Below are 23,396 nucleotides of genomic sequence, written 5' to 3' on the forward strand. Positions count from 1 at the left end.
AGACTACTGTAAGAACTGTGAATCTATGGAATTAAGAAGCTTTGTCGCCTCATGAGACTGGACTTTCTTCTTCAGTCGGAGGCAGTGCTCATTGACTTTTGAGGGGATTTTACATTGAAGAGCTTTTAAACATTTTTGGTATGAGCAATTTATATATTTGTATATGTTAATCATATCCCCCCTTAGACATCTCTTCTCAAGACTAAATACATTCTTTTAATCTTTCCTCATAACTAAGACTGAGTTCACACACCAGTTATTTGGTCAGTTATTGTGAGCCAAAACCAGGTGTGGGTGAAAAATACAGAACTGGTGCAGATCTTTCCATTATACCTCATCTCTGTGTAGGTTTCACTACTGGTTTTGACTCAATAACTGATGGGAATAACTGACCAAGTAACTGAAGCGTGAACTCAACCTATGGAAGACCTTTATGAGTTTATTTGCTCTCCTTTGTACTTTTTCCAGCTGCAGAGTGTCCCTTCTATGGACTGGTGCCCAGAACTGATCTGCATATTCCAGATGAGTCCACACCAACGCTTTGTAAAGTGGTAATATTATATCCCTGCCCCACGAGTCTATGCCTCTTAATGCATGACAATATCCTGGCACCCATAGAAGCAGCCGATTGACATTGTATGCTGTTATTTAATCAATGATCTACACGTACAAACACTCAAATTCTTCTCTAGAAGTTTCTCTTCCAGTGTTACATCCTCTAGGACATACTATGATGTAAGTAGATTACTACTACCCAGGTGCGCAACTTTACATTTATCCAAATTGAACCTCCATTTGCCAAGTTGATGCCCAAACACTCAAGAGTGTCCAAGTCAACTTGTAGTTTATGGACATCTATTATAGACTGCACAGTACTACATAGCTTGGTTTCATCTGCAAAAATAGAAATGGTGCTATTAATCTCATCTTCTAATCTAAATCATGAATAAATAAGTAAAATTATAGGGGACTCAACAATGAATCTTTGGTTACATCACTTCTAATATGGGACCATTCAGAATAGGAATCATTTAACAACTCTCTGGACAATTACAAACTATACTTTCTAATCTTATAGACCTTATTTTACCTAATAAATACCTATGAGGGACAGTATGAAATGCCTTGGAACAGTAAGAACATATCCACCACAGCCGCTACTCTGTCTAGGCTTCTACTCACCTCATCAACTAATCAGGTGAGTATGATAACTTCTGTCCTTGGAAAACCCATGCTGCCTATCACTTATGCCATTAAGGGTATATTCACACGACTATGTATTTTGCAGTCCTAAAAATGGGGATCGGCAAAGAGATAGTCTGCGTGACGTCCACATTTTTAGGACATATTCTTTAAATTGCGGAACGGACAAATAGATGTCGACAGCATCTGTGTGCTGTTCACATCTATATGTCCTTTCCCCAAAAGATAGAGTATATCCTATACTTTGCCACAAATTGTGGACCCGTTGACATTAAGCTACACGTACGCATGCACAATTTGTGGGTCACAAAACAGGGAGCAGTCACATGACCATATCTAACAGTCGCATACACCTGTATATAGTCCCTTCAGAGTCCTCAATTTTTTCCCACAATGGAAGTTAGGTTTACTGGTCTCTAATTACCCGTGGAAAGACCTAGAGGCCTTTTTTAATATGTCACCACATATGCCTTGCACCAGTTGCTTGGCACTGAACCAGTTGCCAGAGAATCTCTAAAAATGATGACCACAGGCACAACAATAACTAAACTGAGTTTGTGTAATCCACCTGGACCTAAAGCCTTGTTTACATTTACTTGAATTTAGCTTGTGCCAATATAGTATATTACTGGATATATTAGCAGCCCTGGCACCACCAATATCAGAATCTCTTTCCCCCAGACGAAGGTTCACCAAAACGCGCGTTTGGGTTGGCGCCATCTTGGAGGAGGCACACTATGGGTAACTGCTTGAAACTTTTAAGATGGTTTCCAAAAGCACTTGCACTTTATAATTTTGTATTTATTGTTGGATCAGTATGTATTAATACCATTGTACCTTTCTTTGTGATGTCGCCTTTTCCCTGCACCTGTTATTATGGTCATTTGCTTCAATGTGTTTAATAAAATGCAATATTTATATCATGCGGTCTGGTAGTGTTTTGTAGGTGTTTGTATCCGATTTTGGACCAGAGGCATGTGCATAATTGATTACATGCAATATTTATTCTCTGGCGGTATTTTGCCTTCTTTTTTTTGTATAGATTCATTTCCATGGTTACAGACCACCATGGGCACCTAGGTTTTTATTGTTTTGTTACACGTGGAACTGCCTATCCACTGACCTAATAACTCCCCGATAATCCATTTCTCCACCCTCCAATATATTCTGGCCCCTCTCCGACCTATCTACCACTTCCTTTTTGTCTTGCCCCTCCCCTCATAACTAGTTGAAATACTCAGCCACCCCTGCTAGTATTATAAACCCAGCAGACACCCTTTTATTCAGCAGCAAACAATCCTTAGAATGCTGTACAGTTTATACCCCAACGAAAAGTTGGCCCAGTGCTTTAGGAACCCAAACTATTATGCCCTACCCCAGGACTTAAAACCATGCATTTAACTCCCTGAGCTTCTGCTGCCTTTCCTGTGTTGCACATGGCACAGGGAGTACGCTAAAGAATTCTACCTTGGAGGTCCTTCCCTTAAGCTTGCAACCTAGTTCTTTAAAATACTTCATAAGGACCCTCTACCTACCATGTATTCTGTCATGGGTTCCAACATGGACCACGACAACTGTGTCATCACCAGCCCCTCCCAGTACTTTACTCATTCCACCACATGTCAAACCCTGGCACCAGGGAGGGGGCAAACCATTCGGTTCAGACGACCTTGGTGACAAATTATTCTACCAGTTCAAGGAATCCCCTATAACTACTATCTAAGCCTACCTGCACTACCATCCTCGCACCTGTTAGGGAGAGGAGTATCCGCTAGGATTGCCATTTCTACGACTTGCATCATCACCCAACTTGGCAATTTTGCTTGGGACCACAGTAACAGAAGTGGCCTTCCTTTTCTAAGACCCCTTTCTACTCCCTCTGACTACATTAACCCAGCCACCTACCGGCTCCTCCTAACCCTTTGTATAATTTTTTTACAAAGTTTTTCTACCCGATATGTACAAATAAGCAAGGTAAAACTTAATTTTGCAATTACATGCGTAAAATCAGGCCTTTTTTTGCAGGGCATGTAGCACTTCCTGCTTTTACCATTCTGGGATATGCATAGACTAGTTTTCAGTGTATTTTTTATTTTTATTTAGTTACTTTTTTTTACAAAACTATTTTTATAAATTTTTTTGGGGGGGGTCGATAAAGGGGCTATAACTGTGCAGGTGCCCATTAAAGAATACGACAAGTGTGCTTTAATAGGCAAAATATTTTGGACAGGCCTGGGAACCCTTGTTTGGTCCATGGTGTTGCCAGCCCTGGTGATTATGGGACTTACGATCACTTTTAGGCTACATGCACACGAACGTTGCTTGTTTCCGTGTCAGTTCCGTTTTTTTCAAGGATAGAATGCGGACCCATTCATTTTACGGTCGTGTGCATGTAACCTTACAATGGTGTTCCCTCCCCTGTACAATGCTGTGATCATGTTTGAGGATTACCTCAAATTCTTCCAGTAGCAGCACGGAGCAGCTGATCTCATGCGTACATTGACAACACTGTTGATCACAATGACAACTGATAGCTATCCATGAGGTACATTTTCATGGTGGGTCGTTAAGAGGTTTTAAACACACCATCCTGGTTGGAAGCAGTAAGTGAAATGAACTAATAACCATTAGTCATGATCTTGGACTAAGAAACCAAATGCCTTCTAAATAAAAAGAGTGAGAGTAAAGGCTAACTCAGATGGCTGTATACCCGACCATCCATATTACGACCACAATTACTGGCCCAACCCAAACCTACAGCTAATTGCTGTTGTAATACAGACACTAAAATACATTCATATTGCACCCATCAAAATAAGGCCTAACTATATTATGGCTTAGAGAAATATGCACAATAAGTCTTCATATTGTATTATATGGAGAAGAGTTTCAGCCTTTTAACTTCAGACAGTCAAAAAGCAAAGTCAGTTTTGCTCGAGACTGCCCTGCTGTAATTTGGGTCAAATCTACCAATCGTTGCACGTGATAAGTTTGGCTATTTTTGCTACGTTTTAAAGACAGATTTCTCCAGTGCAGTGCTTAATAAATTTCAAGGGAGTGCATGACAGAAAGGGATAGATATGTTCTGCATTAACATGATCACTCTGCCTCGGTAACTAATTACACTTTCTAATGGCCTCAACTCAAGCAGTTTTCTTCCCAGTGAAAAGGTCCCATTGTGTACATAATTCTCACAGCTCATACCCTCTGACCATCACAACAGCTTCATTCAAATGAGGGAAATCTAGAACAGAAAGCTCTTCCGATGGGCTGGCAGCCAAAACACCAGCAGCAGTTGTGCCAAGGGTTTTGTTCCACTACAATTCTACAATAGCGGAAAAGGGCATAAATGCCAGATTTTTCAGCAAACAAATAAATTTAAGGGGATAAGGTGTTGATCCATTTCATACATAGTACATTGTTGTACAGCAGGAAAACTACTAGCTACTAAAGCCAAATGTAACATGAGCCAGAAACTACTTCCAACTAGAAATACACCCGCATTCTTAAAATCAATTATGTGGAACATACTTTTATTACTGTGATAGAATTACATAATCTCATAATTACATGTTTAATAGTTTCAGCAACATTTGTTTAAGGTACCTTGAGAAGGGTCTTTTCAAACAAAAGTTGGGTAGAGAATGTTTATCGGGGGCCGTCTTTCAGGACTTAAAAGAGGACCTTTCACCGCTTCCAACGTGCCCGTTTTAATAGCATCAAGCATTCCCCATGTAATAACAATTCTGGAGAATCTATTCTTATGGTTCTATGTTGTACCATTCCTTTATTATTCCTGCTAGAAGTTAAGAATGAATTGCTAGCAGTCTGCAGTAAGGGTACAGAGGGGAGGTAACCAGTTAAGGGCGTGTCCCTGCACAGACTCACTCTATCCAATCAGTATTGTCAGACACAGTATATGCCATTGTCTGTCTGTGCAGGTACACCCCCCCCCCAACTGGTTACCACCCCTCTGTGCCCTTACTGCAGACTGCTGGAAATTCATAACTTCTAGTAGAAATAACAAAAGAGCCATTGAGCCATAAAAATAGATGTTTCAGAATGGTTATTACATTGGGGATGTATGAAGTCAGGGTGGATAAAAATCAATGATTAAAAAAAAATTAAACAATTTATTTATTATTTAAAGCAGATTTTTTTTTTTTTAATATAAAATGCTTTTTGAGTAAAATATTACCATCCAAAGGTTATTCCATCATAAAGATTAGTTTTTTAATTATGTAGAATAAGCCTGTATATATATGTTTAATTTTTTAGGGTAAATAAATTCCATTAATCCATTCACAATGTCATGCTCTCCCAGAGGTTTTTGTAAGATTATTGGGCAGTTTCTCTGCCTACAAGATATTATCACAGATGCTTGGTTTACTTTTGCAGTTCTCAAAACTGAAGAGATCACATGCCTCTTCTTCACAGCAAAAATGTTATAACATGAACAAAGTTGAGAAAGAGACCTTAATCCTACAAACCTATGAATACAGAATCAACCTAATCAAACTAATATGAAAAGTTGTTATTCTAAAAATCTTCATCTACTTGCATATTATAAGTTATATACCAGCAAGAATTAGTATTTTGTAGAAAACCATGATTTAAATCAAGCCTTACTGACTAGGGATTTAAATCAGTTTGATTTTAATCAAATCCACCCTGTTAGAAGCTATTAAAACAGGCATGTCAGGAGTGATGACAGGTCCTCTTTAATCAGTAAATGCCTGCTAATACACCATCTTGATAAAGGTTTTTCTTTTCTTTTCTCCAGTTGTCTCAAAGACCATTAATTTGAGTGCAAGTATGCAGCTAAGCGAAAATGTAACCTTTAATTAGATTGTAAAATTTAATTTAATAAATTATAAAATCTTTTCATTGTCAGTAACATTTCATCAAGCTGACTACAGACCAGAAATAACAGAATTATCAACCACGAGTCCAATAAACATGCATGTAATTTAAAAAGAGGGTTAGAGGGATTATCTGGCTAAAGAGAATGATTACCTATCCTTAGCAGGGGTCCAAGTCACAGCATCCCCACTACTCAGCTGTATAAGGGAGCCACTGTGCTCACCAAAGCTATGGTGAGCGATGCAGAGTCCTGGCAGCTTTTCAAGGACAGTGCTGTACACCATATAGTGGCTGTGCTTGGTACTGCAGCTCAGCCTGATTGACTTAGAAACAGAATGTGTCGGCAGATAAGAACCATTTGGCCCATCTAGTCTGCCCAATATACTGAATACTATGGATAGCCCCATGCCCCATATTATATGAAGGATGGCCTTATGCCTATCCCATGCATGCCTAAACTCCTTCACTGTATTTGCAGCTACCACTTCTGCAGGAACTTGAATGGGGCTGAGCTGCAACAAGGCCATGTTGCTGATTTATAGTGATGTCACTAGCCTAGGAAGAGGCTGCAGCTACCAAGGCCTCTTCTAACAGCCGATCAGCAGGGGTCTTGGGTGTCACATCCCTGCAGATGTGATACTGATGACCTATCCTGAGAAGTGATAAATTTATTTTCCTGGATAACCCCTTTAAAGATGGTTGCCTTTATCTCATTGTGGCTAAGCGCCGGCCCCAGTTGGCTGGGCTTATAGAAACAACTGTAGTGAGAGAGTTAAAGGGCTTCTGTCACCCCATTAAACTTTTTTTTTTTTTTTTGCTTACTTATAATCCCTACACTGCGATTTATGGCTACATGATCAAATTAATCATTTTGGTCCTGTAGATTTAGTTTAAAACAAGCTCTTAAAATAGCTCTTAAAACAAGCAGGCGCAAGATTTTAAATGCAAACAGGCAGGGCCAGCAGAGAACGAGCCCGTTCCCTGGCCCTGTCAATCACAATGTGGAGGGGGCGTCTTTACGATCAGAGGATGCGGCTGCTACCAGCAAGTAGTCGCCCTACTTGCTGGTAGCAAGGTAATTAGCATATTTTAAAAGCTTGTTTTAAACTAAATCTACAAGACCCAAATGATTAATTTGATCGTGTAGCCATAAATCGCAGTGTAGGGATTATAAGTAAGCAAACAAAAAAAAAAAAAAAAAAAAGGTTTAGTGGGGTGACAGAAGCCCTTTAAGCAAACAGCATTAACAGCTGTTTGCATTGATCTCATTTCACTACAATGTGGTTATGGAAACTGGAGCCGCAGCGCTTAGTCCCATCTCACCGTGGAAATAGTGAGTTGAGACAACCCCTTCAACTAAAGAGACTTCATAAAAGGGATGGACAGCTCAAAAAAATAAATACATAAATAAACCTACCAAATGGCTGCTTACCTTTTAGATGCTAAAAGACCATTAGCGAGGATGGTCATACATTTATTTATTTTTTATAAAAAAAATAAATAAAATAGATTGAGGAGTAAAGCTGAATGTGTAAGGATAGTTTTAGACTAAGTATGATCAGAAAAATAGACGTTGGCTGCAGAATCTCATTCAGCCAGCTAGTAACCTGCTCTGTACTGATAAGGAACAAAAATCCCCAAACAGTGCATCTACAGATGGTTCTGGTTTGGATTTTGTGAGCTAAGGCTACTGTTACACTGCCGTTTCTGGGTCCGCCTGCGAGATCCGTTTCAAGGCTCTCACAAGCGGCCCAAAACGGATCAGTTTAGCTCCAATGCATTCTGAATGGATAAGGATCCGTTCAGAATGCATCAGTTTGGCTCCGTTCCGCCTCCATTCCGCCCTGGAGGCGGACACCAAAACGCTGCCTGGCGATGCGGAGCCAAGCGGATCAGTCCTGACTTACAATGTAAGCCAATGGGGACGGATCTGTTTACAATGACACAATATGGTGAAATTGTAAAGGATCCGTTCCCCATTGACTTTCAATGTAAGTCAGGACGGATCCGTTTGACTTACACTTAGACTTTTTTTTTTTTTGACAGAGCAATGCAGACTGATCCGTTCTGAACGGATACAAGCGTTTGCATTATAGGTACGGATCCGTCTGTGCAGATACCATACGGATCCGCACCTAAACGCAGGTGTGAAAGTAGCACCTGCAGGCACAGGCCTCATCATAAGGCACATCCTCATGCAGTCCGTGGTCCTAAACAGAAGATAACCGCTCAGAACTGCCGTAGATTTCTGGCTTCATTTACACCAGAAAACTGGTGTAAACGAAGATAAATTGGTTAGGGTGGCAGGCCATGCCCCTTCCCACCCCTTAAGAAAAACTGGTGGGAATGATAGATAAAACCAAGAGCTGCAAAAAAAAAAATCAAAAAGTCACAGTGGAAAAAATTTGCAAACGCACTGTTTGCAACTTTTTAAGGCTACTTTTCAGGCACAGGGGAGATGATGAATTTCATTTTCATTTTATCCCAACTTATCCATGTAAAGCTCACCGTCACTATCAGCAGCTACACGATAATGCATGCATGATTACCACAAGACTTACTTCCATGGGATTGCTGGAGATAGTTGAGTGCTATATTCAGTAGTCCTAAAGTAGTAAACGGAGCCCTGATAATGCATGCAAAGTACGGCTCCATTCACACTCTGAGAACCCTCGTACCCGTGATCAATTAAATGTAAAACACAGGTTAAAAGCTACTCACCAGACTGCACATCTATGACCATCTGATGTCCTCCTCTCATTCCTGGACGGCTGTCTTCACTATCACCTAAATTGGAGTGCAAAGAGTACAGCATAAAACTTTTTTTTTTTTATAAATTTCAGAAGATCATTTTAAAAACAACGATAAATATTACAATTATTTACTCAAGATCATCATCATACTATTAGATTAATATTAGAATATTTTAGACTATGCTCATGTCCATAAGAACGCTAAGCAGAGAAAGTACACAGCTTTATGTCAGTATGATTCTGTTACAGAAAGGTCACGCAGAGGCACACAGCAGTCACGATCGTGCCGTGCGCCAAGTCCAGACTGCACAATCCAACTCACATGGAGAAGCTGAGAAGATTGATAGATATATATTATTTTTCAATTTTTATGAAAAAAAAATACAATTTGACAAAACATTGTATGACTGTACCTGTGGGTATAAAGTGGTGAGTGGCATTTTGACAATGTGACAGATTTATTTCAGAAAATATATGGGAGGTTAGTATGATTATTTTATTTTTCCGGAACTTAAGTTTTATTTGTACATGTCAAAAACGAAAATTGCCCTGGCTACCAGAGGTGCAAAATATCCAAACACCTATGACTCAAAGGGTTAAATATAGCACTGTATAATGCGACAAAGGAAAAAAAAAAAAAAACACAACCCGAGACAATGAGCATGCCCATTTCTTAAAACTCACTGTACCCCTGGACGGTAGAGTATCCTTGATGAACGAGGACAGTTCAATACTCACAGTTAACATCACCTCTATACAAACACGTTATTGTTACCTTTAATGCTTTTAGGAATTATTTGGTTCCATTGTGGTTTGTAATCTTGCTGACTGATGTACTGGTTGAATAGCCCATCTGAGGGGAAATAAAGTACTGCATCAGTATAGACCAAAAAGGAGGAGGTAGATAATAGTCTATAGCTGCCCACACACGTACAATACTACTGCTATATGTGCATATGGCTTTAAAGACAAAAGAAAACGAAGTCAATGACAAAAAGCTTTGGCAGTCTTATCTCAACAGGAACCAAGGATTGAGTAGAAGACTTGGATTGAGAGAACAGGGGTCCCATCCTGAAGGAATGGCAGACTGAGTATGCACCTTGCCACTCCATTCATTCTCTATGGGACTGCTGGCAACCGCTGTACTCCATCGATGTCATTCCCAGAGAATAAATTGAGTGACAGCATGCAAGGCCGACCTGCTCCTCTATCAGGATGGGGGTATGAAACCCGATACTTGGGATTGGCTGGGATCTTAGTGGATGTAACCCCACAGACCAGTTATTTAGTTATCACTTATCCTTTAAGTAGCATTCCATAGACCGGATTAATGCGTATCCAAATTTACTGCATTCCAAGACTCCGACATTACTGGGGTCCGTTTCCTAGGTAAAATTATGCAAGGGATGTTTTTGCTCTAAACTAAATAAGGTCAAAATATCCTCTGTAACATTCAGTGCCGTAGACAGATGACTGTGGAAAAACTAGGTCAGGAAAAAGAACATTCTTGGCATCGGCAACTTGTCTCATCGGCAACATTTTTCATGAAGACTGCCTTAATAGGTCATAGTGTGTTGCTTATTCGATTTCTGTACCAAACATAGGGCAGCCAAAGACTACGGTCTTTCTAACGTGTATCGTTACCAGTATACCTGCCTGTTGAGCATCTCCCCAAGTAAGAATAGTCATTTCCCAAACCAGGAGAAAGGCCATTTTTCTAGCTTCTTCTGTTGTACTGAAATTGTCAGAATCACTTGTCACCTTACAACGCAGCAAAACTACCCCCTTACAGTGAGTAAAACAAATGCCCTAGAGCAGGGGTGGAGAACCTTTTTGCTGCTGAGGGCCATTTGGATATTTGTAACATTGTTCGCAGGCCATACTAAATTCTCAACTTAAAACTTTGACTGCTATATTTGGTCAAACATAATTGACTTAGGGGTAAGTTACAGAAATTGCACTTCAATTTAAAAAAATAAATAAAATGCAGACAGCTGTATCCTTGCAGCACAAAATGGTGGCATAGTTATAGTACAGGCATCATTTTGGACAAACAGTCTAATTTTCAAGTTGAGAATGTTGTATATTTAGTTCTTCATTTGGCATTAATGGCAGCCAAGCTCATCCCAGAGGGGTCCAGATAGGGGTTCACCCAGCTTTCACTCTCCCTGCCTTCACAACTGTCCCTGCCTTTGTCCCTTGCTCAGCCTCAGATCTGCCACCCCCCCCCCCCCCCACATACATCTGCCTCAAATCCACCTCCCATCAGACCCCCCCCCCCAGCCTTAGATCAGACCCTCCCCAGCCTCCATTAACCTGAGATCAGTCTCGCATCAGCCTCAGATCACACCCCCATCAGTCTCTCCCAGTCTCAGATAGGCCCCCTCCCCCAGCATGCACTTCTTTAGATCACACCCCCAATCAGACCTCAGATCAGATAGTACACATAAGAGCACCCTATGTCCCGACACTGTACATGTCAGGACACAGTGTGGGGCCTGGAAGACCACCAGGGCAGGGGTGTACAGCCAGTGCAGTTCTCACCTTCCTGTGCCTCCCGCATGCCAAGGACCACTACCATAAAGGAAACGAACGGTCATTAGCATTTGCACTATATGCTCTGGCGGGGGGCAGGGAGCCGGGGCCCACATGAAGTGATCCAGTGGGCCTTATGCCACAGGTTTTCCACCCCTGCCCTAGAGGTTTATACAGGTGAAGCACAGGCATGACTACTTAGAGTATGCATTAGTTAAAACACAATGCCTAGTAAAGGGTAACTAAAACTGACAACAACACGTGGTACTACCATTTACAGCTTTTTCAATGAGCTCCTCGCTGGCGTCAAAGTCTCCTTTCAGTACTAGCTTGTCATGCAGCTCCGTTAGCATCGGGTGCTCTAAAGCTATTTTGGTTTTCTTCTGTAAGGACTCAAAAGCTTCTGTATAGTTGTGCTGACGGAAATGCTTCAGACAAAGGCGAATGGCTTCCTGTTCACGGTACTACTGGAGCAAGGACAAGAATGAGCAGATTTACTAAAACACAAAGGCTGCAGGATGCAGCAAAAACAAACATAACATTAGGTTCACTTTGTCATTCACAGTCTCCTCCTGGGTTACAATACATTACAAAAATGCAGGAGAAAAAGTGCCTCAATGAATAGTATGTATGGTCTGAGTAAGAAACATACAGGTATTTGGTTATCTCACTCTTACTACTTAAGTTACCTTAGGCTACTTTCACACCTGCGTTAGGTGCGGATCCGTCTGGTATCTGCACAGACTGATCCGCACCTATAAATGCAAACAATGGTATCCGTTCAGAGCGGATCCGTCTGCATTCTAAAAAAGTCTAAGGCCCCTTTCACACGAGCGAGTATTCCGCGCAGGTGCAATGCGTGAAGTGAACGCATTGCACCCGCACGGAATCCTGACCCATTCATTTCTATGGGGCTGTTCACATGAGCGGTGATTTTCACACATCACTTGAGCGTTGCGTGAAAATCGCAGCATGCTTCTCTTTGTGTGTTTTTCACGCAACGCAGGCCCCATAAAAGTGAACGGGATTGCGTGAAAATCGCAAGCATCCGCAAGCAAGTGCGGATGCTGTGCGATTTTCACACACGGTTGCTAGGAGACGATTGGGATGGAGACCCAATCATTATTTTCCCTTATAACATGGTTATAAGGGAAAATAATAGCATTCTGAATACAGAATGCATAGTAAAATAGCGCTGGAGGGGTTAAAAAAAAAAACTGCAGCCCAGCATCTCCTTCTTTCATAGGATTCAGATATATTGGGCAGACTAGATGGGCCAAATGGTTCTTATCTGCCGACACATTCTATGTTTCTATGTTTCTGTCTTGATCTTAGCTTTGTGTATCAACAAGGACCTTTGGTGACTTCACAGTCATCACATGATCCATCACATGATCTTTTACCATGGTGATGGATCATGTGATAACCGGAGTGACGTCACCACATGTCCTGTTGCTACAAAAAGCTAAGATGAAGACAGGAGATGCCGGCTACGCGAGCAAGTGGACTAAGGAGAGTTAAAAAAAATGTTAACTCCTCCAGCGCTATTTTACTATGCATTCTGTATTCAGAATGCTATTATTTTCCCTTATAACCATGTTATAAGGGAAAATAATACAATCTACAGAACACCGATCCCAAGCCCGAACTTCTGTGAAATTGTTAGTCAGACGAATACGTTTGCAATTGCACCATATTGTGTCCACATCAAACGGATCCGTCCCCGTTGACTTACATTGTAAGTCAGGACGGATCCGTTTGGCTCCACACGGCCAGGCGGACACCAAAACGCTGCTTGCACCAGAGCGGAAGGGAGGCGGAAAGGAGCCAAACGGATGCATTCTGAACGGATCCGCATCCATTCAGAATGTATTGGGGTAAACTGATCCGTTTGGGACCGCTTGTGAGAGCCTTGAAACGGATCTCACAGGCCGACACCGAAACGCTGGTGTGAAAGTAGCCTTAACCGAATTGTACTTGACTTGCTTTATTTTATGCTTTAGGAGAGGAATGCCCACTCCTATTAGAACATATCTTTGTAAGGTCATGTTGACCAACGGTTATATTTGTAACCATATCTATGCTTTTCGGAAAAAAATATGTTACAAAAAAATAAAATAAAAGTAGAGGTAGCCAAAATGCTCACTTTGGTTGTGCTGATAGAACAAAATCCTTCCTGGGTCTGCTATGGCCAAGGAGAACTGGAAAGGCATCCAGTGATGAAGGTAGTGATGGTACCAAAGAGGAACCCGGCTGCGCTGTCACTCAGAGTTGGCAAGGTTAGCCAGATAAGCGAGAAGAGTCTACTGTCTTCTTCTGTAAAACTTGTACTTAAACTCATTATACATTTTACAGAATAAAAAGACAGCAAATTCTTCAGGTATCTGGTAATCCTTGCCCACTCTTGGGATGAATGTGCAGCCAGGTTCCTTCTTAGTACTATTACTTCCTCCTGGGTTTCAGTCAGTCTTCACAGTATATTTTACGGCAAGGCTAACTGTCTGCAGCACTATTCTTGCCATCAAAATACTTGGACCCCAAACCAGCCTATTAAAAAGAAAGGGATTTGTAGAGTTGAGTATGCATGTGAAACCAGAAATAGCCATCATAGCCCCATTACAAAGGGAAGCCAAGACACTAGTGGCTCCAAAGACCTAACAGCCTGGTATTACTAGTACACTGAATGTTAAAAATAGAAAAAGGTTGTTACGAAGTAAACAAGTAGATGATATCTGTGTGCTGCCAGCTACGCATGGCATGTGACTTTGGAAAACAATGTGTCACAGAATGACCCTTTGATCTGTCAGGAATGATAGCAATGCAAGACCAAAGTGTGGATTAAACATAACTGGAGACAGGCTCAACATACTTCCCGGGAGTACCCTAGTGAGGAACAAGTCCAATTTATTTTACAGTGTTCTGTAAATATATCATAAAACTGTGTTACCCAGTTCAAGACCATTTACAACCCCCTTGTTCTTTTTAAGTGCATGCTACTTTGACACATACGGACGTCTGAATGGAGCCTCACAGGGGGGTGATCAGTGACGGGGGTTATCAGCCCATATAGACTCCCTGCTAACCCCCCTGTCACTGATCACCCCCCTGTAAGGCTCCATTCAGACGTCCGTATGTGTTTTACGCATCAATGGATCGGATCCGCAAAACACATATGGACGTCTGAATGGAGCCTTACAGGGGGGTGATCACCCGATATTCACTCCCTGATCACCCCCCTGTCATGCTCCATTCAGACGTCCGTATATGTTTTTTTTACGGATCCACGCATCGGATCCGCAAAACACATACGGACGTCTGAATGGAGCCTTACAGGGGGGTGATCAATGACTATATGGGGTGATCACCCCCCTGACTCCCTGATCGCCCCCGTGTCATTGATCACCCCCCTGTAAGGCTCCATTCAGACATTTTTTGGGCACAAGTTAACGGAAATTGTTTGTTTGTTTTTTTCTTACAAAGTCTCATATTCCACTAACTTGTGTCAAAAAATAAAATCTCACACAAACTCACCATACCCCTCACGGAATCCAAATGCGTATTTTTTTTTTTAGACATTTATATTCCAGACTTCTCACGCTTTAGGACCCCTAAAATGCCAGGGCAGTATAAATACCCCACATGTAACCCCATTTCGGAAAGAAGACACCCCAAGGTATTCGCTGAGAGGCATATTGAGTCCATGAAAGATTGAAATTTTTGTCCCAAGTTAGCGGAAAGGGAGACTGATAAAAAAATAAAAAAAAAACATTTCTATGAACTCGCCATGCCCCTTATTGAATACCTTGGGGTGTCTTCTTTCCAAAATGGGGTCACATGTGGGGTATTTATACTGCCCTGGCATTTTAGGGGCCCGAAAGCGTGAGAAGAAGTCTGGGATCCAAATGTCTAAAAATGCCCTCCTAAAAGGAATTTGGGCCCCTTTGCGCATCTAGGCTGCAAAAAAGTGTCACACGTGGTATCGCCGTACTCAGGAGAAGTTGGGCAATGTGTTTTGGGGTGTCATTTTACATATACCCATGCTGGGTGAGAGAAATATCTCGGCAAAAGACAACTTTTCCCATTTTTTTTATACAAAGTTGGCATTTGACCAAGATATTTATCTCACCCAGCATGAGTATATGTAAAATGACACCGCAAAACACATTCCCCAACTTCTCCTGAGTACGGCGATACCACATGTGTGACACTTTTTTGCAGCCTAGGTGGGCAAAAGGGCCTACATTCCAAAGAGCACCTTTCGGATTTCACAGGCCATTTTTTTTTACAGATTTTGATTTCAAACTACTTCGTACGCATTTGGGCCCCTAAAATGCCAGGGCAGTATAACTACCCCACAAGTGACCCCATTTTGGAAAGACACCCCAAGGTATTTCATGATGGGCATAGTGAGTTCATGGAAGTTTTTATTTTTTGTCACAAGTTAGTGGAATATGAGACTTTGTAAGGAAATAAAAAAATTTAAAAAAATTCATCATTTTCCACTAACTTGTGACAAAAAATAAAAAGTTCTATGAACTCCCTATGCCCATCAGCGAATACCTTAGGGTGTCTACTTTCCGAAATGGGGTCATTTGTGGGGGTTTTCTACTGTCTGGGCATTGTAGAACCTCAGGAAACATGACAGGTGCTCAGAAATTGAGAGCTGCTTCAAAAAGCGGAAATTCACACTTTTGTACCATAGTTTGTAAACGCTATAACTTTTACCCAACCCATTTTTTTTTTTTATCAAAGACATGTAAAACAATAAATTTAGGGAAAAATTTATATATAGATGTCATTTTTTTTGAAAAATTTTACAACTGAAAGTGAATTTTCTGCAAAAATTTTGTTAAATTTCGATTAATAACAAAAAAAGTAAAAATGTCAGCAGCAATGAAATACCACCAAATGAAAGCTCTATTAGTGAGAAGAAAAGGAGGTAAAATTCATTTGGGTGGTAAGTTGCATGACCGAGCAATAAACGGTGTAAGTAATGTAGTGCAGAAGTGTAAAAAGTGGCCTGGTCATTAAAGGGAGTCTGTCAGCAGATTTACCCCTTTTTAACAGTTGCCATTATGCTGTAGCCGCAAAACAGACGATTAACACGGTACCTTTAAACGCTTTGGTGGACTTTTAAATCTGCAAAAAACGAACTTTGATGAGGGCTCGCAAGTGCCCAGGGCGGAGTCCACCGTGTTGGAGCCCAGGCAGCTCTGCCTCTTCGGCTCTTATCCCCGCCCAGCCTCCTCCTCTGCTCGCCTATCTGTTGTCTCTCCCCCTCAGCGAGATCCCGCGCCGACGCGATGACTTCCTTGGCCGGGGCATGCGCATAAGCTACTGCGATGCCGTGTCAGCAATGGGCATGGCAGTGCGCATGCCCCGGCCAAGGAAGTTATCGCGTCGGCGCGGGATCTCGCTGAGGGGGAAAGACAACAGATAGGCGAGCAGAGGAGGAGGCTGGGCGGGGATAAGAGCCGAAGAGGCAGAGCTGCCTGGGCTCCAACACGGTGGACTCCGCCCTGGGCACTTGCGAGCCCTCATCAAAGTTCGTTTTTTGCAGATTTAAAAGTCCACCAAAGCGTTTAAAGGTACCGTGTTAATCGTCTGTTTTGCGGCTACAGCATAATGGCAACTGTTAAAAAGGGGTAAATCTGCTGACAGACTCCCTTTAAGGGTGTTTCAGCTAGGGGGGGGTTGAAGTAGTTAATATACTTTATATATGCACACTATATTATCTATCACGTTTTTTTAAATAAACATAGGCTGATTGAGGTGCTGTACACTGAATATGTATGTAGTGTAGTAAGTCTACTGTGTTATGTGCCACTTGTAGAGGGGGTGGGGCCCACTGGGGGATTCACCTGTACCCCTGTGAGCCAGTCCAAGCCTGACTGATGAGCGAGGTCCCATATAAACATGGTCTGCTATTCTGCATCTCCCTCATGCTTTACACTGCAGCACTGCCTCTTCAATTTTGCTGCTGCTGTGTAAGTAGGTGGTCAGTACATGGAGAGATGGTTAGGTTACAGCAAGGGTAGAACATTATAAACTACAGGGACCCAAACCCTCAGAGAAGATGACTATCAGGAAGCTGCTGCATTTAGATGGAGGGATGGGGCAATAATAAGAGGGAAGGGCCTGCATCACTCGCTGCAGGAGGAGTGGTTTTCGGGGGGAGGGGGGGGGGGGGGAGTTGCTTGGACTCTACAATTTGGACAACCCCTTCGTAATCACCAGTGTGGTAACAACACAAATACACATCTCATATAGTGCAGACCTTCTTATGAGAAGGACGAGGCCTAATCCAAGCAATCAACGGTGGACAGGAATCTCTTCCTTTTCAGAAAAGAGGTTCTGCAGCATCTGCATCTCAAATTCTGTAATTCTATTTAAAGGATTAGAATTTTTCATATAAGAAAGATCTGACCCCTAAGTTTTGGAACTATACAGATAAAAAAAATTATAATCAGCAACCGAATCAAACTAAAAATGTGAAGCAGAAAATGTACTGTAAAGGTAAAAATCAACTGAAAATCTTCTGCATCCATTAAACACCATCCATTTATCTTAGTTAATTAACATATTAGATGCTCTGGCCATTAAGTAGTTAAAATAATTTGGCCTTCATTATGGCAGAGTATTGTGATGCCACCCTATTTGTATAGAATGTTCTAGAACTTGGCCCACAGCTGTGATGTCACTGGATGACATCACAATGAAGGTGTGACTGCATGTTGGACGCATACAATTTCAGAAAGAAGATTGGATGCCATCATGAGGATTCATAGGTATTATGTTGGTCGGTGGCTGCTGGTCAACTCTCTCTCTCTCATCCTGCATGTCTATTGGCTCATTCCTTCTGACCCAATTCAGGATATTGAATCAAAAATTGAGAACTGTGATGAACTCGAGCCTCCTGCCAAGAAATCAACCATCATGACACAGGCCAGGAGCTTCTTCAGGTCAGCTGCCCCAAGACGTAAAAACCACGTCATCCGCCATGACAAAGCTGAGAAGACACCAACCAATTTTATTGCCAAAAGTTGCACATGAGGGGGCCCCCAATACCACAAGGCATGTTCCTGGGAGAAAAAAAAACTAAGTGGGGAACCCCCACAAAAATGCCCCCAGGACGCTGATGCTTTGGAGCCATTGCTTGTCCACAAAAAGCACCACCTGATTAAAAAAAAAACAAAAAAAAAAAACACAACAAAGAACTTTAAGTGACGATGTAATAGAAAGCCGGAATTAGACTTACCGGTAATTTAGTTTCCACGAGATCACCACGACGGCTACTAGGAGATTGACCCCTGACCTCTGTAGGGGCAGGAACAGAGAGAGGATTTAAAATCCCCCCCCCCCCTCCCACCACCAACACCAGGGTGTCCAAAATTACAGAGACAGAAAATAAGTGGTGAGAACACAAACAAATAAGTCGAGAGGGTATTACTTCATAACCTCCCAGGAACACTAAATAAAAAGGGTAGGGAATATATGTGCCTTCGTGGTGATCTCGTGGAAACTGAATTACCGGTAAGTCTAATTCTGGGTTTCCACCTCATCACCACAACGGCTACTAGGAAATGTAGGACCTTACGTCCAAAAGACAAGTCTGAACTAGATAGGTCTAGCCTATAGTGTTTTGTAAAGGTGTGAAATGTTAGACCAAGTAGCAGCTTTACAGATATCCTCAAGAGAAGCTCCAGCCCGTTCGGCCTGGGAGGAGGACATAGCTCGGGTAGAGTGAGCTCTTAAATTTGAGGGGCAAGGAAGGCCTTGGGACCTGAGAATAAGACAAACAGGTTGTTGGATCTACGGAAACCTTTTGACACATACCGCAAGACTGAACGTCTTACATCTAGTGAGTGGAAGCGAGATTCCCTATTAGAGGGATTACTGCAAAAGGAAGGTAAAACTATCTCCTGGTTACGGTGGAAATCCGATACTACTTTATGTAGAAAACCTGGATCTAGCTTAAGAATAAATTCCATCATCGGTGATACGGAGATAGGGTTCTTGTATCGACAGAGCTTGAATCTCGCCTAGCCTTCTTGCGGACGTGATGGCCACCAAGAACGCGGTTTTTAGAGATAGAGGTTTGGTGGAACAACTTGACAGGGGCTCAAACGGGGCAAGTGTTAGGCCTGTGAGCACCGTATTGAGGTCCCAGTTGGGGATCTGGGATTTTAGAGAGGGGTGTAGGCAAGAAGCTGCTTTCATAAATCTTCTGATCCAGCGATGATTGGCTAGATCTTGATTAAAAAAAAAAAAAAAAGTCAGGGCCGAGACTTTTACTTTTAAGGTGGAAGGTCTAAGACCCAATTCAAGTCCCTGCTGGAGGAAGTCCAAGATTTTCTGAAAATTGGGCGGCTCTAAGTTTGGGGCAGGGTTACCGATCCAGGAACAAAATCTCTTCCAAATCTTTAGATAGATCGAGAAGGTAACCTTCTTCCTACTTGCTTTCAGGGTAGATATCACCTGGTCAGAAAGCCCTTGTGACTAACCTCTGGACCTCAGGATCCAAGCTGATAACTTGAGGAAGCTCTGGTTTGGATGTAGAATTGGCCCTTGATGAAGCAGGTCCCTCCTGGAAGGAAGAGGCCATCGATCCCCTATTGATAGGTTTTTTAAGGAAGGGAACCAGCTCCTTTTCGGACAGTAAGGAGCTATTAGAACTAGAGTCGTGTTCTCTAGGTTGAGTTTTTGAATTATCCTGGGAAGTAGAGGCAACAGTGGAAACACATAACAGAGGTCCGAGTCCCAACGAATCATGAGCGCATCCAGCACCCAAGGATTGTCCCGTGGGTTCAATGAACAGAATATTGGTACCTTTGCGTTTTTCTTGGAGGCGAAGTCCTCTTGTGGAGAGCCCCATCTTTCTACCAGAACCTGAAACACGTCCTGATTTAGAGACCATTCGGCATGGTCTATTACCTGGCGACTGAGATAGTCTGCTTCCACATTCAGTACCCCTTTCAAGTGAATCGCGGAGATGGATCTCACGTGGGACTCTGCCCAATTGAAGATTCTCCTCGTGACAGACAGTTTCTCCGATCTCGTGCCTCCCTGGTGAGAGAGGTATGCTACCGTCGTCGTATTGTCTGAAAGAATCTTTACGTGACGACCCACGAGAAGGATTTCTGCAGCTTTCAGAGCTTTCAAGACCGCTTCTAGCTCTCTGAAGTTGGAAGATTGAGAGAGGGTTGTTGGAATCCAGGAACCCTGAAAGAAGTGATCTCCCACTTTCGCTCCCCATCCTTTTTCGCTTGCATCTGTAAGCACTTGAATGTAGGGAGTTTTCTCCCAGGCAACCCCCAAGGACAGATTGCTTGTGCTTTTCCACCAGTCTAGGGAGGTCTTCACCGCTAGAGGGATCAGAACTTTGTGATCCAAGGAGGACTGTTGCTTGTTCCAAGATCGGAGGATCCATAACTGGAGGGATCGGAAGTGGGACTGGCTCCATGGGACATATGGAATGCAGGATGAGAGAAGACCCAGGAGACTTATGGGACAAGACCTTCTGTTCTGAAACAGTCAAACCTTCAATTGGAGGTTTTTGACCTTGTCTGGTGGGAGAAAGGTATGTTGAGCCCGGGAATCCAGGGCGACACCCAAAAACTGGATAGTGCTGGAAGGTACAAGTTTTGATTTTTTTCTGGTTCACCAACCACCCTAGATCTTGGATGAGAGACCGGAAGGTTAGTAAGTCTGTTCTGAGTTTGCTCTCTGAATTCCCAATCAGGAGGAAATCGTCCAGGTATGGTATAATCACCAATCCCTTGCGCCTCCATCACATTATACATAGCTCGTTTCCATGGTTTCGACCACCAAACCCAGCAGCGCGGAAAGAGTGTCAGCCTATACGTACTCACGCGGTCCCAGAGACCAGAGAGGTCGGTGCATTTTTCTACAGTGTACAAGCACGACCACTGTTGCTGGATTGCAGGGAGGCCGTAACTATGGGAATGAGCAGTATATAATGTGATGGAAAAATGAATCCAGCCAGCAAATGAAGCAATATAGATAACAATATAATATTAAATGCCTAAAAAAAAAGTGTTATTACTTTACATTCCCCATATGTCTACTTCATGTTTGGATCATTTTGGGAATGACATTTTATTTTTGGGGGATGTTACAAGGCTTAAGTTTAGAAGCAAAACCCACTTTTTAAAAGGACCAGTTCAGGTCTAAAGTCACTTTGTGAGGCTTACATAATAGAAACCACCCAAAAATGACCCCATACTAGAAACTACACCCCTCAAGATATTCAAAACTGATTTTACAAACTTTGTTAACCCTTTAGGTGGTCCACAAGAATTTATGGAAAATAGAGATAAAATTTCAAAATTTCACTTTTTTTATAATTTTAAATTTTAATATTTTTTTTCCAGTTACAAAGCAAGGGTTAACAGCCATACAAGACTCAATATTTATGGCTCTGATTCTAAAGTTTACAGAAACACCCCATATGTGGTCGCAAACTACTGTACGGGCATACCGCAGAAGGAAAGGAATGCCATACGGTTTTTGGAAGGCAGATTTTGCTGGACTGGATTTTTGACACCATGTCCGATTTGAAGCCCCCCTGATACACCCCTAGAGTAGAAACTCCCAAAAAGTGACCCCATTTTAGAAACTACGGGATAGGGTGGCAGTTTTGTTAGTACTATTTTAGGGTACATGTGATTTTTGGTTGCTCTATCTTACATTTTTTGTGAGGCAAGGTAACAAGAAATGGCTGTTTTAGCACAGTTTAAATTTTTTGTTATTTCCAACATTCATCTGACAGGTTAGATCATGTGGTATTTTTATACAGCAGGTTGTCACGGACGCGACAATACCAAATATGACTTACATGAAGCGTTTTTATTTTTTTATGATTTAGTGTCTCCACATTCTGAAAGCCATAGTTTTATTTAGTTTTTGGGCAACTGTCTTGTATAGGGGCTCATTTTTTTCGGGATGAGATGACTGATTGGCACTATTTTGGGGTGCGTTTGACTTTTTGATGGCTTGCTATCACGCTTTTTGTGATGTGAAAAAAATGACTTTTACACAGTTTTTTTTTTTTTTTTTTTTTTTTTTTAACGGTATTCACCTGAGGGGTTAGGTCATGTGATATTTTTATAGAGCAGGCTATTACGAATGCGGCGATACCTAATATGTATATTTTTTTACTTATGTAAGTTTTACACAATGATTTCACTTTTGAAACAAAAAATAAATCATGTTTTAGTGTCTCCATAGTCTGAGAGCCATAGTATTTTTCGGTTTTGGGGCGATTATCTTGGGTAGGGTATGATTTTTTTTGCGGGATGAGATGACCGTTTGATCGGCACTATTTTGGGGTGCGTATGACTTTTTGATCACTTGCTATTAAACTTTTTGTCATGTAAGGTGACAAAAAAAGGGCTTTTTTTACCCTATCTTTTTAGGGTGTTCACCTGAGGGTTAGGTCATGTGATATTTTTATAAAGCATGTTATTACAGACGCGGCAATACCTAATATGTATACTTTTTTAAATTTACTTAAGTTTTACACAATAACAGCTTTTTTAAAACAAAAAAAAAATGATGTTTTATATCTCCATATTCTGAGCCATAGTTTTCTTATTTTTTGGGCGATTGGTAGGGGCTTATTTTTTGCAGGATGAGGTGACGTTAGATTGGTACTATTTTGGTGGGCATATGCCTTTTTGATCGCTTGCTGTTGTACTTCTAGTGCTTTAAGGTAACAAAAAAATGGTTTATTTAGCACAGTTTTTATTTTTTACGGTGTTCATCTGAGGGGTTAGGTCATGTGATATGTTTATAGAGCCGGTCGATACGGACGCAGCAATACCTAATATGTCATACCACTTTTTTCGCCGCCTATTTTTTTTTACCAATTTTTGTGCATTGTCCCAGCAGGCATCCAATTTCCGATCACCGCCCGCCAGTGATCAGAACTACACATGACGTACCGATATGTCATGTGTCCTTAAGTACCGGGACATCATGAGGTACCGGTACGTCATGTGTCTCCAAGAGGTTAAGGAT

At 41.8% G+C, this 23,396-nt stretch overlaps 1 protein-coding gene across 3 annotated transcripts in view; it reads right to left on the reverse strand.

Annotated features, from left to right (window-relative positions):
* MKLN1 (muskelin 1) overlaps positions 1–23,396 on the reverse strand; it is a 76,798-nt gene that overhangs the window by 21,779 nt on the left and 31,623 nt on the right. For 2 of the 3 annotated variants that reach the window (XM_044279998.1, XM_044280000.1), the window contains exons 6-8: positions 11,626–11,818; positions 9,595–9,672; positions 8,788–8,853 (exon numbers count right to left, since the gene is read on the reverse strand). In XM_044279998.1, the coding sequence (XP_044135933.1) occupies positions 8,788–8,853; positions 9,595–9,672; positions 11,626–11,818 (337 nt within the window). Of the gene's footprint in view, positions 1–8,787; positions 8,854–9,594; positions 9,673–11,625; positions 11,822–23,396 lie in introns of all 3 variants that reach the window. The other variant, XM_044280001.1, reaches the window with a different exon arrangement.

Source organism: Bufo gargarizans, chromosome 2, assembly GCF_014858855.1.
Source record: "Bufo gargarizans isolate SCDJY-AF-19 chromosome 2, ASM1485885v1, whole genome shotgun sequence".
Taxonomy (NCBI): Eukaryota; Metazoa; Chordata; class Amphibia; order Anura; family Bufonidae; genus Bufo; species Bufo gargarizans.